At 45.1% G+C, this 19,284-nt stretch overlaps 5 protein-coding genes across 6 annotated transcripts; 2 read left to right on the forward strand and 3 right to left on the reverse strand.

Moving 5' to 3' along the window:
• Positions 1-4,417: 4,417 nt before the first annotated feature.
• LOC117189005 (3,4-dihydroxyphenylacetaldehyde synthase-like) lies at positions 4,418-5,541 on the reverse strand. Its single transcript, XM_033393842.1, has one exon. It carries the CDS (start codon positions 5,439-5,441, stop codon positions 4,518-4,520), a length of 924 nt encoding a protein of 307 aa, XP_033249733.1. The 5' UTR covers positions 5,442-5,541; the 3' UTR covers positions 4,418-4,517.
• An 837-nt stretch (positions 5,542-6,378) lies between these two features.
• LOC108161405 lies at positions 6,379-7,563 on the forward strand. Its single transcript, XM_017295656.2, has one exon. The coding sequence runs from the start codon at positions 6,483-6,485 to the stop codon at positions 7,506-7,508; it is 1,026 nt and encodes a 341-aa protein (XP_017151145.1). The 5' UTR covers positions 6,379-6,482; the 3' UTR covers positions 7,509-7,563.
• Positions 7,564-10,270: 2,707 nt separating this feature from the next.
• LOC108163290 (protein anon-37Cs) lies at positions 10,271-12,125 on the forward strand. Its single transcript, XM_017298490.2, has 2 exons — positions 10,271-10,380; positions 10,477-12,125. Exons 1-2 carry the CDS (start codon positions 10,373-10,375, stop codon positions 12,005-12,007), a joined length of 1,539 nt encoding a protein of 512 aa, XP_017153979.1. The 5' UTR covers positions 10,271-10,372; the 3' UTR covers positions 12,008-12,125.
• LOC108163291 (aromatic-L-amino-acid decarboxylase) lies at positions 12,076-15,843 on the reverse strand. Of its 2 annotated transcripts, none has more exons than XM_017298492.2 (3): positions 15,681-15,843; positions 14,641-14,726; positions 12,076-13,605 (listed from the first exon to the last, which is right to left on the reverse strand). In XM_017298492.2, exons 2-3 carry the CDS (start codon positions 14,718-14,720, stop codon positions 12,258-12,260), a joined length of 1,428 nt encoding a protein of 475 aa, XP_017153981.1. In that variant the 5' UTR covers positions 14,721-14,726; positions 15,681-15,843; the 3' UTR covers positions 12,076-12,257. The 2 variants fall into 2 exon arrangements, with proteins under 2 accessions (XP_017153981.1, XP_017153980.2); XM_017298491.2 differs by lacking the exon at positions 15,681-15,843 and adding an exon at positions 14,795-14,942.
• Positions 15,844-17,233: 1,390 nt separating this feature from the next.
• LOC108163929 (protein l(2)37Cc) lies at positions 17,234-18,833 on the reverse strand. The gene is made up of 3 exons (XM_017299462.2): positions 18,721-18,833; positions 18,072-18,506; positions 17,234-18,013 (listed from the first exon to the last, which is right to left on the reverse strand). Exons 2-3 carry the CDS (start codon positions 18,501-18,503, stop codon positions 17,615-17,617), a joined length of 831 nt encoding a protein of 276 aa, XP_017154951.1. The 5' UTR covers positions 18,504-18,506; positions 18,721-18,833; the 3' UTR covers positions 17,234-17,614.
• Positions 18,834-19,284: the final 451 nt, after the last annotated feature.

Raw genomic sequence — 19,284 nt, forward strand, 5'->3', positions numbered from 1 at the left:
CTCCGTCAACCGGCGCGCATGCTCCTCCGTTGCGGGAAATTTTTACTCTGAACCCCCTCTTTGCTTAGCTGCTCTGTATGATGCTCCCGGGCCGCTGATCCTCATCGCTCTCTTCTATCGACCTTGAACTAGGTTCATGGCCTGATTAGGGCTGCTGGCGGCTCTCTTTCTTTGGGGTGTGGGTGAGTTGGCTTCGGGACTCCGTTATGGGATGAGATCGGAAATCCTCTCTCATAACGGCTCCGGAGAGCGCGCGGAACTCTCACTCTCCAGGACCAGGTGGCGCAACTCTTGCTAACCTTTTCCCCTTCAATTTTTGCCTTGCCACTATGTTCGAACTTCTTTCCTCCTCACCGCTTCTATGGGATATCACCTATCGATATCTTCGCATGCAACAACTTGAAGGTGTAATTTCTCCAAGAAAGCCGAGTTTGCGAAGCTTAATAACCTCATTAGGGATTTCGATTGGTCCGCTTTGTACTTGTGCACTGATATCATAAAAGGCACAAACATTTTTTACAATGCTCTTGGCACATTTTTCGATTCTTGTGTCCCGCTTTCTTGTCCGACTAGATCTGGAAAACCCCCTTGGTTTACCAAAGAGTTATCCAGTCTAAAAAACTTAAAATCAAGACTTTATAAAAAATTTCAAGAAGTGGGTTCTCCTACTTCTCATTCTCGCTATGTATTAGCTCGGTCAAACTTTTCAGTTCTTAATGCTCAATGCTATAAGAACTACCTATCTCGATGCAGGATACGTTTTTCTCAGGACCCTAAACAGTTTTACAGCTTCGTAAACAGTAAGCGTAGAACGTCCGCACACCCATCCTTGCTATCATTTTGTAATACGTCGGCAAATAATGATCAGGCAATTGCCGATCTGTTTTCCCAATTCTTCCAAACCACCTATTCTGAGGAAAGCTACTCTGGTCATCCGTACCCATACGGTTTACCGAGGTCGAACGGCATTTTCAGTCCCTTGTTAAATGAATGTTCCCTACTTCATGATCTTCGACTAGTTAAGCCGGTGTTTTCACCGGGTCCAGACGGGGTTCCAGGTTGTGTACTCAGGTACTGCGCCGAGGCTCTGTGTGGACCTTTGCTTAAACTATTCACCCTGTCCATTGATTCTTCTTGCTTTCCCCCGATCTGGAAGGAATCGTTTATAATTCCTCTCCATAAAAAAGGTAGCAAGTCTGATGCAAAAAATTATAGAGGTATAGCAAAGTTATCCGCTATTCCTAAAATGTTTGAGAAGGTTTTAACTCCGCACTTGCAACATCTCTGCAAGTCACTTATATCTCCAACTCAGCATGGATTTATAAGGCGGCGATCAACCACCACAAACTTGTTAGAGTTTACCTCTTTCATTATTAAAGGCTTTCAAGGTAACTTACAGACGGATGTTATTTACACCGACTTTAGTAAAGCATTCGACTCTGTAAACCATTCCCTTTTAGCGCATAAACTTGACCTTTTAGGGTTTCCGCCCAACCTCCTGAGATGGATTTCTAGCTATCTTTGTTCCAGGTCTCAAAGAGTCCTCTTCAAAAACTCCCTCTCTTTCCCAGTAAAGGTTTCTTCGGGAGTACCACAAGGCAGCCATCTAGGCCCCTTACTCTTCACACTCTTTATTAATGACTTACCTTCAGTATTAACATACTCTCGAGTACTTATGTATGCGGATGATGTTAAACTCTGTGTCCAGTACAAGGACATTTCATTTCATTCTCGCTTGCAATCCGATCTCAATAACTTTCAGTCATGGTGTTGTGCAAACTTGTTACACCTTAATGCCTCGAAATGCAAAGTTATGACATTTCATCGTTCTAGCCCTTTGTTGGCTCCCTACACCCTATTTGGTGGTTCTCTTGAGAGAATTACCATGGTGGATGATCTGGGTGTTATGTTAGACCCCAAGTTAAAGTTTTCCGAACACATTTCTACCATGGTAAATAAGGCCATGGGCGTGCTTGGGTTTATAAAGAGGTGGTCAAAGGAATTTGACGACCCCTATATAACAAAGACTCTCTATACCTCGCTTGTTCGTCCGATCTTAGAATACGGCTCCTGTGTATGGTGCCCTCAGTACAAAGTACACCAGGACCGTATAGAATCAGTACAGAAAAACTTTTTACTCTTTGCTCTGCGGGGCCTTAACTGGGATGCGGGTGTAAGACTCCCATCTTACTCTAGTAGACTACTATTAGTAAACCTCCCATCCTTAGTTAACCGTAGTTAACTTGGTGTGATATTTATGCACAACTTGATCAGGGGTGACATAGACAGCCCTGATCTGTTGAGCCGCATAAACTTCACGATTCCTATTAGACTGACTAGAAATTTTATACCGTTGTTCCTTCCACTTTGTAGATCGAATTATTCCTTGCATGAACCGTTTAGGGTCTTATGCTCGGATTATAATTCCCTCTACCATATTATATCCACCACTAATTCTCTTCCTCTTATTAAATTATTAATCCTTACACACCTTTCTATTAATTAGTAACTGTAGTGGTATTTGTACTTTGATTGCATGCTTAGTTTCTTAGTAAGTTTAGTACTAATTTTCCTCGAATGTTAGTCTAATAGCTATCTTTCTTGCATGTTCGCGTTTGGTTCGGCTACGCACCGCGCGTCATGCGGCAGCGCCCCTCGGTCGGTTGGGCGGGAGGAGGGCTGCGCTTTGCCTGGGATCCGCGCGTAACAGCCTTCTGCTGGTGTCACACGGGCCACTTGACGGTGCAGTAACTGCATCGGTTCTTGAAAGATGCAGTGATTGCATGTCAACGTCCAAAGAAAAAACGAGGGGGAACGTTGTGAGTTACTGCGGACACCGCAACTCTACGGTTATACCCGATACTAAGTCAGTATGGCTCTCCTCCGGCAGACGCCGCTAATATTAAACGACACGACAAAGAGTGCGTGCGAGAGAGACAGAAAATCAGTCTGAGCGTGACGTCGGGCGCTGCGTAGCCACTGCAAATTGATTTGTTCCTATTGGCTATAAAAATGATCCGATCTGATCCAGATTCAGCAATCTGATAGATATGGTCATTATCTATGATTCTGCGTTTTTAGTTTTCTCGAATGTGCAATATTGTGGATGCAACAGATTTTCGTCCTTTGTGTGGGCGGAAGGGGGTGGGGCGAAATTTTGAGATACACGTTTTATAGTAAGATCTAACAGGAGTGCGGATACTAAATTTGGTTACTCTAGCCTTAATAGTCTCTGAGATTTTTGAATATCCCCAGATTTTCGTCCTTTGCGGGGGCGGAAGGGGGTGTGGCGAAATTTTGAAACAAACTCGTCTCGGTCCGATATATTAGGAGTGTGGATACCAAATTTGGTTGCTCTAGCTTTTGTAGTCTCTGAGATCTAGGCGCTAATGTTTTACTCTAAGCAAAGCCGCCTATGCTACGTGTGTGTTAGAGAGAGACAGGGCGAGAAAAAATGAAATTGTTTTCTTGATGCTGGCTATAATAATGATACGATCCAATTCAGATTCCGCAGTCTTAAAGATATAGTCATTCTCTCGAATTCTACGTTTCTGGTTTTCTCATATCTTTAAAATTGTGGATGCCACAGATTTTCGTCCTTTGTGGGGGCGGAAGTGGGCGGGGCGAAGTTTTGAAATATTTTTGTAGCAGTGACATATCACAGAAGTCTGGATCCAAAACATCGTTGCTCTCGCTCTTATAGTCTTTGAGCACTAGGCGCTGAAGGGGACGGACAGACGGACGGACGGACAGACGGACAGACAGACATGGCTCAATCGACTCGGCTATTGATGCTGATCAAGAATATATATACTTTATGGGGTCGGAAACGATTCCTTCTGGACGTTACACACATCCACTTTTACCACAAATCTAATATACCCCAATACTCATTTTGAGTATCGGGTATAAAAAAAAAAAGTAAATGATTCAGTGTACTTCGGTTTTATAGTTGCCATGTTCGTAATAGGTTTTAAAATAAAACAAATTAGTTAGTTTAATGAAAACAAAAATTGTAATAAATGTTAATATATTCCTCAAAAATCGCCACACCATTGTCAATAAGAACAAATTCAGTTCCAGAACAAAAATCCAGTTCTCAGTTCGAAATCGGTAGCTGATTTTTTAAAGCTCTTGCCCAAACCGTTAGAGGAATGTCATCCTCGTTTTCAATATCACTTGAGAATGAGCTGCTGGGACCATTTTTGGCATTATTTCGCTGAATTTGTTATTCGGCGCGTCGCAATAGCCGATTGAATTGTGAAAAATATCGTCGGTATAGTTTGATTGAGGACCAACCAAGTCATCGAATTTTTGTCGCTATGGTCGCTAGCCGGATTCTACTGTGTATAGAAATTTCATCACTTTCAAATTGTTTCTTCATTTAACTAACTACGCAAGAGCAATACTCGGTTTTTTCAGATTTAAATTGAATTTATTTCTAACATCTACAGAACAACTTAAGGACATCCTAAACATAAATAGTTCAATTGTATATAAATCGGGCGCTATTTCCGTCACTGCGACTTCTCGTGGGTCCCGCTATCACTGGCCAGATGCATCTGAAAGTGCTGCGTCAGCTCGGAGACATTGCTAGGTTTCCGAGCAGCCAGCGATTTCTCAGCCAGGAGGGCCGTCAGCTGCGTCTCGATCTCTGTCCAGGCAAACTCAATGTCGGAGGGCTTTGCATCCATACCGCAAACGGCGAATCTGAGGAACTGGCGTCCAGCATGCTCCGCCTTCACCATGTAGATCTTTTTGCGCTCCATGAGTCGCTGAAGAAGCTGAGCGGTGTGTTCATTGTCACCTCTAGGACGAAAGCAGACCAATCCCAGTGCTTGGGGAGCAACCATTTCGAAACGCGAGTCGTTCCTCACAAATGCCTCGAATTGTTGCGCCAGCGCGATGTGCTTACGCACATGGCTGCGCAGTCCCTCGGCGCCCAGCGTGCGGAAAGTAATCCACACCTTGAGGGCACGGAAACGGCGGCCCAGGGGGATCTGCCAGTGGCGAAAGTCCGGAATCTGAGATTGGCCCTCGTGCTTGTGCTTCAGGTAAATGCGATCTACATTGAAGCTGTCCACTACCTTGTTTGCGTCCCTCAGCCACATAGCCGAGCAGTCAAAATTAACCAGCATGAACTTGTGCAGGTTGAAGTTCAGCGAGTCCACGCGATCTAGTCCCCTGCGCAGGTCCGTGCACTCTTCAAGTGCAAAGCCGCCCCCTGCATATGCTGCATCCACGTGCAGCCACACATTCAAGGCTTGACAGACATCGGCCAGCGAATCGATGTCGTCGTAGGCGCACGTCCCTGTGGTGCCCAAGGTGGCAATACATATGACCGGTATCAGTCCAGCTGCCACATCGTCTTCGATTGCCTTCCTCAGCGTATTGCCACGCAGGATTAGATCGTCGTCGGCCGGCAGCAACTTAATGGGCATAGCCGCCAGTACTCCCGCCTTCTCGATGCAACTGTTGCTCTGGTCGGATGAGTAGGCGATTAACTTGCCTCGGACCTCGCTCTCGCTTAGTTCGGGATGCGTCTCCTTGCAGCTGATCACTGCCTGCTCCCGAGCGGCCAGAACAGCTACCAGCACTGCTTCACTCGCCGAGCCTTGAATCACACCACCGCCAGGTCCGTCGCTGGCATGCTGGAAGTGTTCGGGTAGCTTCAGGAACTTGGCCAGCCAGTCCATGACCACCACTTCAAGCTCAGTGCAGGCGGGACTGCAAATCTAGGAAAGATGAGAAAAGTTTCTTGAAGTCAGTGGTGAAAATATGATAATGTAAATGCCATCCAGCGTCAATCAAAGCAAGAATATGATTATGATTCAATGGAACATCTCACTGAGTTGTTATTCCAGACCGAAGAAGAATCGGCCTGATTCATTTGTAAACAATAACTATGTAAATACTCTAATCCACACTTAATCTTTAAGGGTACAAACACTGAATATAGTCCATTGTCCGGCCGAGGCAAAGTTTCATCTTCATAATTTGAGCAAGTGACAATTCGCGATTGGAGAATCCTCCAATGATTTGAAAACTTCTCGCTGAGATTTACCACCACGAGTACAGACTGGATACATGTCTTCGTGTTTAAAGTTTGAAGAAGAACAAACGTATTAGTAATTTAAGAAAGCAAAAAAATATGGTGATCCCCACATAAGAAAGATGAATATATTTTCATTGCAACGGCTTTTTTATTGCAAATTTCGTTATTATGCTCACAGCGTACAAGCGCCACTCACAATACTCTGATTAGTAGCGTCTGCTTAGCGTGCATGTTCAAATGGACGAGGGGGGTGCCCACAACCGGCACATTTCCCCTAAGGTTTCGAAATGGCAGCAGGCTTATAATTTTATTTTTTACTGCTTAACATATCAGATAGTATAAACTGTTAGTAGGAAAAAACACACAGATATTTATGGTCGTTGTGTGAATATATAAATTCATAGTTTCTAAATTTTCTGCACTAGCAATGTCACCACAGAACCACTTTCTGATAGCTACAAAGATGGGCGGAGTAACGACTATTATTGCGGTGGCACTGCTCCTAACATTCGGCGCTCAGATGGCGGCGAGTGAGTCCGGCGGGGAAGTTGCGGCGAGCGAAGAGTCTCCTCAGGTACCCTGGTACTCTGGAACATCCAACCAGCTGTCGGCATGGTACTTTGGAGCCTCCAACAGGCTGATGGCTTGGTACTGTGATGCATCCCATCAGATGCTGGCATGGTGGGAGAAAACTCTGAAGCCACTTGCGCTCCACTCGGCCGAAAGGCCCATCGAACAGGCCCCCATTATCTACTGCAGTCAGCCACTGGACACGTTAAAGATCTTCCAGCAGATAGGCCAACAGGTGCTGAACCAAGAGCAGGCCCTCAACCGCATAGAGAATGCCCTGAGTGTCAAGGAAAAATTCCGTTCCGTGGCTTTGATCGGACCCCCGGGCGTGGGCAAAACACTAACGGCCACGGCACTCCGGCAGTACTTTCCGTGGCAGAAAAACGTGCAGACCTACTCGTGGACCACCAGTGTGCCGGACGCTGAGCAGAAGTTTCTGCTTCAGTTTGCGAACCAGCTGTCCGACTGTGGCATGAATCTGCTGATCATCGACGACCTTCAGTCGCACGACCACGATGTGGTTCCCAGCAACAACAAGCTGCTACTGGAGCGAGTGGCGACTAGCAATAAAATTGTTTTGATGGTTTACATTTTCACCTTGAAGACGGACAGCTACTGGGCCCAGTTTGAAGAGCTGCAGCGTCGTCTACCCAAACAAATGCCGCTCGTTAATTACCGTATCTTTGGACGCGATGACCTGAAAGACTGCCTGAAGAAGGAGCTGGTCATAATGCAACGCGAGCTCTGCCCAGACGAACAGACACGCATCCTCGGCAAGGCCCTGGACAGACTCCATTATGCCGGATGCAAGGTCCTGCATCCACTCATTCTGCAGGAAGGATCAAAGATCGATACGTCTGATGCTTCCATCTGTAGTCGCTGACTTGAAGCGCTTATTATATTAAATTGAATTGAAGTGAAATCCCTTGTGTTATGTGTGTTTTTCTTGGATAAGGATACATTGCAGATTCTATATTGCAGTAACTACATTCCTGATCATGAAATATGTCTTCTGTTTGTTTCATTTGAAATAAACGGATGACCATCATCTGAAAGACCATAAGGGCAAGTAAAGTCAATACTTTTTGCGGAAATTAAAAAATTTTGAAATGTGGGCGTATATGTAAGAGCTCGCATTGTGGTAGTAGAGTACAATCCGTGCTTGGAGGCTGATTTTCCTCAAATCGACAACAAATTCCGACCCACTTCCGAACCATTTTTTTTACCGATTTTTATACCCGATACTCAAAATGAGTATTGGGGTATATTAGATTTGTGGTGAAAGTGGATTTGTGTAACGTCCAGAAGGAATCGTTTACGACCCCATAAAGTATATATATTCTTGATCAGCATCAATAGCCGACTCGATTGAGCCATGTCTGTCCGCCCGTCCGTCTGTCCGTCTGTCCGTCCGTCCGTCTGTCCGTCTGTCCGTCCCCTTCAGCGCCTAGTGCTCAAAGACTATAAGAGCTAGAGCAACGATGTTTTGGATCCAGACTTCTGTGATATGTCACTGCTACAAGAATATTTCAAAACTTTGCCCCGCCCACTTCCGCCCCCACAAAAGGCGAAAATCTGTGGCATCCACAATTTCGACGATACGAGAAAACTTAAAACGCAGAATCGTAGAAGATGACTATATCTTCTAAAATGCAAAATCTGAACCAGATCGTATAATTATTATAGCCAGAATCAAGAAAACAATTTCATTCTTTCTCGCTCTGTCTCTCTCTAACACACAGGTTTCATGGTCGGTTTTGCCAATTGCAAAATATGAGTTCAAGGATCTCAGAACCCATAAGAGCTAGAACAACCAAATTTGGTATCCACACTCCTGTGATATCTGACCTTGACCATTTTGTGTCAAAATTTCGCCACACCGCCTTCCTCCCCCGCAAAGGAGGAAAATCTGGGGCATCCACAAATCTCAGAGACTATTAACGCTAGAGTAACCAAATTTAGTATCCGCACTCCTGTTAGATCTCACTATAAAACGTATATCTCAGAATTTCGCCCCACCCTTTTCCGCCCCCACAAAGGACGAAAATCTGTTGCATCCACAATATTGCACATTCGAGAAAACTAACGCAGAATCATAGATAATGACCATATCTATCAGATTGCTGAATCTGGATCAGATCAGATCATTTTTATAGCCAAAAGGAACAAATCAATTTGCACTGGCTACGCAGCCCCCGACGTCACGCTCAGACTGATTTTCTGTCTCTCTCGCACGCACTCCTTGTCGTGTCGTTTAATATAGCGGCGTCTGCCGGAGGAGAGCCATACTGATTTAGTATCGGGTATAACTGTAGAGTTACGGTGTCCGCAGCAACTCACAACTTTCCCCTCGTTTTATATTCTATTTTTAATCTCATATAATTAAAAAAAACAACGAAAGAAACATATCAATTATAAGCCTGCTCTAGTTTTTTTATTTTTGTAAAATACCCATCCTATAACCTTAACATTGGAAAAAATTTATAGTAAACTTAGTTAATTAATTTTTCTAAAGAATAATTATTTTCCTAGTTATTTTCGTATCTCACATGTCTAAGATATGAAATAAATGGATGGATTAGTATATAATAATCTAATCTAATTTTTCATATTTGACTCGACTTGACTGTCTCTAAATTTTCCCGAGATTTGTTTAGTATACGTTCTCCAATATTTCTTTATCTAAGATCAAGATGAAATCCACCTTTTACATCGTGCCAATGTATTACCATAGAGCAATTTGCCCTCTATTCTGTTATTGCAACGACTTAAACAATAAAATAATCAACACTCGAACTATATAAGTGTAGAGCTATATTAGATTTGTGGTGAAAGTGGATGTGTGTAACGTCCAGAAGGAAGGCGTTTCCGACCCCATAAAGTATATATATTCTTGATCAGCATCAATAGCCGATCAATAGATGAACCAAAAGTTGTATCCAGACTCCTGTGATATTACACTGAATCAAGTTGGTTACAAACGGCTGTTGTTGTTGTGAGAAAAATAGAAAAAAGAGAGACAGATGTGAAGAGCAATACCAAATGACATATAAAATATATTGTAAAAATTAAATATTAGAAACGACCCTTTTCTGAATGATTTGCGGCCTTACAAATGTTTTATGAATCATGGGGTTTTTTTTTAAAGTGTGGTTAAAAATGTTTTGTTAATGTTTTTCAGAGGTTGTGTTCTTTTGCTCATAACTTAAGTATCTTACATCTGGTTGTACTGAAAAGCTGATAAATGCAGCTTAAGTTTTCAAATTCAAAATTGATCATTTTTTGAGGTATTTATTTTCAAATATTGATGAACTCATAAAGTCAGCTGAGATATCTATAGTTTTCGCTATATCGTATTTAAAAACATTTTCTTTTTTTTTTAACTTCTGAAAACGACGCTGCGGATGGACTCCGGCAAAAGAGATCTGAGATCTGGTCGACAATGGGTTAGTCGTTCATTGCCCATGATTGGAAGTCGTATTCCTCGACTTTAATATTCGGTTTAATTTTTATTGTAGTGTTTATTAAAAAAGGATTAAAAAACTGGATCTACAAGAACAATTTACATACAGTATTATTTTCCGCGGTTCAACTCCAGTTGCACAGCTGCTTAAATAAACGGGGGGTTGAGTGGGTTAAGTTCGTTCAATCATTATGAACGAAACATCTGTTCAAAATTGTATATTATATTTTGTTTTGTTCATCTAGGCACATCAGCACACTCCAAATTGCAAAGTATCGCTTGCTATGCAATGGTAAGTGTTGCTGCAGGAATCACCTCGACAAGCGGACGCGGATGCTACCGAAATGCGGCGCATACTGAAATGTAATCAACATCCTCTTGTCTGCAGTTACAAACTATCCGCCAGACGCAGCTTATACAATGCCACGGCACTCCAATCGGATCTCAGTAACCAGAACCTCGGCCACGCCATCGGCAATCTGAACCTGGAGTCGGCCCGTCAAAATGCCAGGATCGTGGTTATAGGCGCCGGTCTGGCTGGTCTATCGGCCGCTCAGCACTTGCTGTCGCATGGTTTTCGGAGGACCGTTGTCCTGGAGGCCACCGAACGCTACGGAGGACGCATCAACTCGCAGCGCTTTGGCGACACCTTTTGCGAACTGGGTGCCAAATGGGTGCCCATCGATGGCTCTCAAGACTCTACGTATGAATTGCTGCGTAATGTCGAGGGGTTGGACAAGCGGATTAAGCAACCGGAAAGGCCCGAGTACGTCCAAATAAACCACGACCAGAATAAAGTTAATCCAGCCATGGTTGACCTGATCGATGCTCTATTCCGTCAGCTGTGTGGAGGCTTGAAGGTCTCCGACAAAGTCAAGACTGGCAGTGACCTTCACTCGCTGGACAACGTGATGGCCTATTTTAGGACAGAGAGCAACAAGGCGATCGGACTCTCTTTTAAGCCAGAAGAGCAAAATACGGCCAGGGAGATCTTCCAGTCGCTGTTCAAGGAATTTAGCAGCGTCCTGGGCTGCTGCTTGGAGTACGTCAACATAGATCATATTACCAGCTGCCCCGTGCAACCGGATCCATGTCCCATCTATGTGCCCACCGGCCTGGACAATATTGTGGACGAGCTGAGCCAACGTCTGGGCAAGGAGCAGCTGCAAACGGGCAAGCCCGTTGGCCAGATACAATGGACGCCGTCGGCACTCGGACACCGCAATAGCGTTGGCTGCCTTGACGGAAGTTTGTACAATGCAGATCACATCATTTGCACTTTGCCCCTGGGTGTGCTAAAGAACTTCGCTGGCATCCTGTTTAGACCTTCGCTGCCGCAGGAAAAGATGATGGCCATACGCAACCTGGGATTCGGTAGCCCCGTCAAGATCTATCTCTCCTACAATTTACCCATACGCCTGTGGCTCAGAAGAAACCTGCGACCCCTTGGCACGCTTATCAATCGTGTGGCCGATCCCCAAGCCGAACGGAGCTGGACACAACAGGTGGTGGAAATATCTCAGGTACCCAGTAGCCAGCATGTGCTGGAGGTGCGCGTAGGTGGTGGATACTACGAAGAGATTGAGAAGCTGCCGGATGCCAGACTCTTGGAGCAAATTACAACGCTGCTGAGGAAATGTATTAGCAACCCTCTGGTGCCCTATCCCCAGGGAATGCTGCGCTCCAAATGGAGCACCTCCGCCTGCTATCTCGGAGGGCGTCCGTACTTTTCCACCTGCAGCAGTGCCCGCGATGTCCAGCGTCTGGCTGCTCCGCTGGGTGGAAAAGCTCCCAGTCTACTCTTTGCCGGCGATGCGACGGCTCTGCATGGCTTCGGCACCATCGATGCAGCGCGATCCAGTGGCATACGAGAAGCGCAGCGAATTATCGAATACTACAACATCAAGCAATACATCTGATGGAATTGGCTTCCCAAGTCGGTACAAAAAAAATCCTAGTCAAAATTACCTAATTTAGTTACAATTTGTTTTTTTAAGCAGATAAATTTAATTAAAAGTAGCATAATATACATTTAAAGCATTAACAACAACGACAACGATACGATGATAAGATACTAAATTGTGATGTGGCGATGAACGGTAGTTCCCGGTCCATCTTATTGCGATGTAAATTCCCTAAACATGTCACAACCCAAAGGCTGAGCTGGACTTACTGCTCAGCATCCATCTCGTCGGCGGCGGCGGCAACCTCCTTCCAAGAGTACACCATGTCTTCGGATTGAGTGAAGCGCGAGCAGACGGCCATTCGCAGGAAGTACACATCCTGTATCTTCGCCGGCACCATGTGGATATTTCCTCGGCCATTAATGCGCTTTAGCAGAGCCTCGTTGCGCTCGTTGCTGCCCTTGAGCCGGAAACAGACGAGGCCCATGTTCACTTCTGCGGCCAGCTCGAAGCGCTTATCAGCGACGCACTGCTCCCCGAACTGTGTGGCAAAGTTACAGTGGCGGCGGATGTGTGCCTGCAGGTTCTCGACACCGTACAGCCGCAGGACGAACCAGAGCTTGAGGGCGCGGAACCGTCGTCCGAGGGGAATTTGCCAGTGGCGGTAGTCCGGAGCAGAGCCTTGCATATCGTGCTTCAGGTAGAGCGGATCCACATTAAAGGCGTTCACAACCCAGCTTGGGTCCTTTAGCCACATTGCCGAGCAATCGAAGTTGACCAGCATCCACTTGTGGGGATTAAAGTTGAACGAGTCGGCCGCCTCGATGCCCTTCATCAGATGCCGGTACTCTGGACAGATGAATGCAGAGCCTGCGTAGGCGGCATCCACATGGATCCACACCTTGTGCTTGTTTCCCACCGGACCACATTCGTCCAGGCGGTCGAAGGCGCACGAATTGGTTGTGCCTAGGGTGACAACAGCATAGAAAGGTATCAGGCCATCCTCCAGATCCTGCTCGATGGCCGTCTCCAGAGCCTCGCCCCGCAAGCGACTCTTCTCCGACGGCACCGAACGCAGCTTGACCCCACCCAGAAGTCCCGCTCTCTCCACGGAGGAATGCGCCTGGTCAGAACAGTAGCCGACGAGTTTGCCAACGATGGTGTGCTCGTCCCAATCTGGATGCTGGGCCTGGACCTCCTTAACCTTCTTTGCTTTGGCGCCCAGCAAGGCCACCAAAGTGGACTCACTGGCGGTGCCCTGGATGACGCCGCCTCCCTTACCGCCCGAACAGGCCAGGAACTCGGAAGGCAAATCGATCATCTTACCAAGCCAGTCCATCATCGCCACCTCCAGCTCGGTGCAGGCGGGACTTGCGATCCAGGTGAACCCTATGCAGGCGATCGCTCCACTCAGCATGTCCGCCACAATGGCCGGATACGAGTTTGCCGTCGGGAAGTAGGCGTGAAACTTGGGACTGTGCCAGTGCGTCACTCCCGGCATAATCACTCGCTCGATGTCCTGCATCACGTCCTGCCAGTTCTCTGGCTTCTCGGGCGCTGCATCCGGAATCAGAGGCTTTAAGTACCCGGGCTTCACCTCAGGCAGGACCCGTCTGCAGAGAGGAAAATTATATTAGCCAGTTGTCTACCCATCTATTCAGGAAAAGCTTTCTACTAATTGCATTTGAAACTTAGTTATCCTAACACCAACCCCAACCCCACGCATCTATACTGTGTGTGTAGATACTCGCAACAGCAGCATCGCATCCCCAGATTGTTGCCAGTTGTAAATAAGAAATCAATAGTATGGGTGTACAGAAGTGGGCGAAGACAAGATGCCGGGGTAGAGATAATGGAATTACCTTCATTTACCCATATTCTTTCTAGAAAGTAGTGAACAAAATACAGTATGTATGCATTCGGGAGAATGAACATTTTTGGGATGCCGAGAAGTGGAACAATGTTTAAGGTTGGGTCGAGTCTTTTTTAGACTTTTTTTAATCATACCCAAGATCAGTAAGTTTCTACCAACTGGTACAAACTCAGCTGCTAATTCAATGTCTGTTATATACATTATCCAACACGATATATGAATGAATATATATGTATATATTCAAGGCAATGGAGAGTCAAAAAGAAACCGTTAGATTTACCAAAGAACAATGGAACGGCAATCATTATTGCCCGTGGCATACACGTAAGACACGTACAAAGACGCCCTTGAAACGCCAACATTAAAACCTATTTAATGCTGTAATAAACGATTAGCTTCATTTGGTTTGGCCAAGAGCAGTAGTAAAAATATAGATAGTAGGAAAACAAAAAATAGCGTGTTCAAAAATGAAAGTGTTTAGCCTTAGAGAACTGGGAAGGCCGCTGAGAGCGAGATGGATATGCAACAAAGCAAAGGTCGGATCGGAGAGACTTTCCCATGACTATATATGTATACCTCTCCATGTGCTAAATGTCATTCACTTGCTCTGTATCGAACAGAACGAACTTTCAATTAACACCGCGCCGCACCGCACGCTGAGGTCAGGCCAATATGTATCACATCTGTATATCTGTGTGTTTAAATTAAATTTAATTGAAACACTCCGATACACGCTTACTCACTCTCTGTCTGTCCCGCTCGTTAGATCGCTTACCTGTCTCGTATGTTCTCCAAATATTCGGCTATATAATCCACCATTGATTTGGCAAAGTCTTTGAACTCCGGGGCCTCCATGTCGATCTTTAAGTAGAAAGGGCGGGACACTGGTAAGTACAGAATGGATCTATGTGTCTCTTTGCTCGACATACCGAGACCTTGGGATCCAGCTTATCTTCCACCTTGGCGTTAGCTTTAGCGTTACCGTTACCGTTACCGTTAGTTTGCTGGGGTTTGTTAGTGGTATTAGTGGCTAGGTCGCTCATTTTAGGTTCGTTGCAATTTAAAGACTAAGTGAAGTCGATGCTCTGAGCGGGTTAGAAAAGCAATGGGAAAAGCCTGAATGTTGATATCAAGTTTTGTTAGTAAATGTAGTGAATATGTATTGATAATGCTAATCAGCACAGCAGCTGCGGCCCAACAACGAACTTTTGTAGGTATGGGGTCACTGCGACTTGTACATACCCTACCCTAACCGTATGACCGTGAAATAATGTTTATACCTATGTGAGGAATCTCAGAGTTTTGTGAGTTGTGAGTTTTGCATTGTCGCTTAAATAGTTACACATATTTGGCACTACTTTCGGCTCAGTGTAATTTATTTAATACTTAGAATTGCAGGCTCGTTTTTGCATTAATGAGTTTGTTCGTATTTTTCTCGATTCAATTCAATTCAATTCACTTTTAAGCAACGCAAACAAGTTGGCATTGGAGGCAGCCACTTTTAGCCCGTGACTAAAGATTAAAAAACTTCTTTCACAGATACACAACTTGTAAATCCAAAAGCCCCAAAAGCAGTAAAGCCAAGGATTCTGCATATACTTAAAATTGGGCTAGACGCGTGCGGCTATGTGCTTCGAGATGCCTTCGCATCAAAGCACTAGGTACACCACTGCGTATACGTATAAAATTGTGTGTCCATTTCCATACAGTTACAGTAATTATGTTGCCAGAGCACTTTAAGTGTTTGCACGCACATATGTATGTACTCGCACATGTCCATTCGTCCATGCAAATATTGTATATAGAGCCACTCACCGTGTACTTTAGGTAAGTGCCTTTAATTATTAGCACTTGTCGCGCTTTGTTTCCGTTTCGAACTAAATCTTTTGGTCTATTGCGATGCTTTCTGAGCTGTGATGGACCCACTTGGTGCTCGGTGTGCGGTGTTCGGTGTAGTGTTCGGAGCTCGGCGTTCGCTTGTCAACTGAGCGCTGCTCGCACTTGGCCAAGGCTTTTAAAGCCCAGCAGCAGCCCACAGCCACCGCATCGGGCACGGGTACGGCCCAAGCAGGACCGGTTCAAACCGCTCGGCCGTGGCTCCGGACTGCAACATTCTCAACTTGTTTGTGCGATTCTCTTTGATTTGTTATTGCGCTCTTCTGGTGATTTTTTGGTTGTTATTTTGGAACATGCATTAATTTGCGCGTGACTCAGTAGCAGGACATTAAACTCGGGCCCAGTCAAAGCGGTAAGAAGACCCCTCTGAATGGAATGGTTCAGAGCTGAGACAGGTCGATCTAGAATTATGTTCTTGGAAGCTACGGGCGAATAGAATGGACAGATCTAAGAAGTTTATCGAAACTTTTTCTTTCCAATAAAAATAAATTAATACAATTATATTAATAATTAATTAATAGTAGCCCATTTAACATTGAAAGACCCCTCAGAATGGTTTGAATTCTGCGCACGTTCCTCCAAGCGCCGTTCCCAGGTATCGTTTTATGGGGACCGTGCGAGTGCGGTCCAGGAATCCCCCGTCATGAGTCATGCCACACCAGGCAGCGATTTTTTGAAATTCATAGAAAACGAGACATTTATCATTATCCCATTCGAACGTTTTACGCGCTTTTGAAAACAGGTTTTCAGAGCATCAACTGTGACGTGGTCCGGGAGGCCCGATCCGCTCGTGTTATCTTCCACTCCACTATGCTGGTGACGTCAAAGAGTTCCATATCCTGTTGAGCCTGGGATGGGGATGTGGAGCTGATTGTTGGATTGTTCAGCAGGGGGTGGGTTGTTGGCCAACTGTTGCTACGCGCCGAGGAGAGTGTGCCTGACATTTCAACGAAGCCACTTTGGCAAATCACTTGACTGAATCAACAGATTTTTATTCCATGCCCTGTTGGGCTCTGCTTCTGATTGTAATGCGTTGAGAGCATTCCCAACCAACCCCCAACACCCATTCAGGCAACAAACCACCCACAAATATGTGCGCACCTCCTGGGCGAGTGCTGAATGATGGGGTCGAATGGGGGAGACTTTTCTACAATTTGATTTATGGCGGACTAGAGTAGGGAGAGCATAGAAAAAACTTTGACTATTATGCATGCGCTCATGAGAATGAGATGGCGCCTTTAAGTAGGGCCTGCATAATCTGACGAAACCAGCAAAAGAACACAAGGGAGAGCCACAAGTAAGCAATATAATCTTGAATGTTGTGTGCATCGCCTTTTGGAGGATTAATTAATATTAAGCCGAAACAGCTTGACAAGCATCCAATGAGATAGCCCAGACTCTGCCCACATCTTACTCGCAGTTCAAGTGCATAAACGTACACAGTCCAGGGATTAAACTTCAAGCTATGCAAATAATGTGTATTATTTATTGTATTGTTTCTTCACATAACCAACATCTCTTGTTGTTTAGGTTTAGGTTTCATTGGTTAACTGGATTCAGTTTGGATAGATCTCGATTTTATAAACCAATTCGCGGGGTGGGCCTAAACAGCTCACAGGGAGGCAACGAAAGTTGAGCCACATTGAGGCACACGCTGCGACAATCGATCCAAGCATAATGAAGAAGAGTGTGGAAAAACCATTGACAAGGGACAATTTTTTGGTTGTTTCGCTTCATTATTCCAGTCAGTCAGTGGGCACATTACAATAACGCGTATTTCAGCGGAAACAAATCGAAAAGTACTTAGTAAATGCTAAAGGTAGTTACAACTTAACGGAACTAGACGCGCCGAGCTACTGCGCAATGGTCGAGGGCAGATTCAGGAGCGTGTTCTGGCCACTGGGCAAGTAGGCAACGCCACGGGATCTTGACAGTTGGTAAGCAATGTCCTCGGCGGCTTCAATACGACGCAGCTCGACCAAACCGTCACCAGCCTCGCCGAACGATTTGGCCAGCAAACCGGCAGCGGCGGCATCACCCTCGGCCGAAATGATCGATGCTAGCTTCTGCTGTTCGGCCTTCTCCACAACGAAGCGGGCCTTCTCTGCCTCCTGCTGGGCAACTTGTTTCATCTCAACGGCCAGCGTGAACTCGCGACCAAAGGTCAAGTGTGTCAGAGAGATGTCGTCCAGAATGAACCCGAACTGATTGGCGCGCAAGGTCAGCTCCTGCGATACGCGCTGCGAAACCATCTGGAGGTTGGGCACAAAGATTAGCAAAAAGCATATTATCGTTTCTATCAAAACTCACCTCGCGCTGAGTAATCAGCTCTCCGGCATCGAATTGAGCGACGACTGCCTTCAGCACCTCAGGGGCAATGGATGGCAGGACACGCTCATCGTAGTCCTGGCCCAAAATCGTGTAGATCTTTGGCAGCTGATCGGGTATGGGACGGTACAGGATACGCAGTGTAATGTTAACATTCTGCAAATCCTTGCTGCCCGTGATGACTGGAACGTTGCGGGGCTGAGAGCGTATGTCGAAAATAATGGGGCGCTGCACCCATGGTATGAAGAAGTGCGTGCCCTCGCCAACTACATGCTCCTTGATGCCGGTGAAACGATCAAAGATCACAGCTCGATGGCCCCCCTCCACATTATATAATGCGGAATTAACAACGCCGCCGAGCACTGCCACTCCGAGGCCCATCTGGCCAATGCGATTGAAAAATTGGGAAGCCATAGTCTGTGCGAAAGTAAGAAGGAAATTATTGGCGTAATGTGCCTAACTATGTATTTATTTCTATATGTATGTAAATAAAAAGCCGACTAGACTTATCAATTTCATCAACTTTTTAGGTTAGATCGTCATAGTTGGCCGACAACGTGCAGTGTTCATGTTTTTATGCCGTAATAACATAATTCTGAAATTGCGTGAGCCGCAAGATGTTGGAACTTACTTTTAACAACTTTGAAATGCGAATTATTAAAAATTAACACACAATTTCTATTTTAAAACAAAATTTAGCCGTGAGAGCAAATATACACCGTCCGACCCTCAGAAATATACCAAAGCCTACCGTCTCATTTTAAAAATATACCGTAAATATACTGACGAATTCAAGTTCTATATTCCCCGATTTTGATATTCCGTCGAATATTATTAGCTAGATAGAAAATTTAGCCACGTCCACATAATTTTATCCATTTAATGAATCTATTTTCTACTTGACTGGCCTATTTTAAATACTTGACTCAGATTGTTTTTGCCTCAATTTTGGTTCCTCAACAACAATATAGCGTCTCGTATGACGAAAAACCAAACTTAGCCCACTTAAGCCCCCTCTATTTAAAGAGTTCAACTACTTGAGGTATATGGCGGAAAATATTAACGATTGTAAATTCTTCTTGTAGATTCATGCCATCTTTCTTCTGAACTTAAAAAAAAAAACACTGAATCTTCTACCTAAACTGCGCTAACATTATTAAATAATTAAAATTGAAATACCCCCTTGGCTTATAAT

The sequence above is a fragment of the Drosophila miranda genome, chromosome 4, assembly GCF_003369915.1.
Source record: "Drosophila miranda strain MSH22 chromosome 4, D.miranda_PacBio2.1, whole genome shotgun sequence".
Taxonomy (NCBI): domain Eukaryota; kingdom Metazoa; phylum Arthropoda; class Insecta; order Diptera; family Drosophilidae; genus Drosophila; species Drosophila miranda.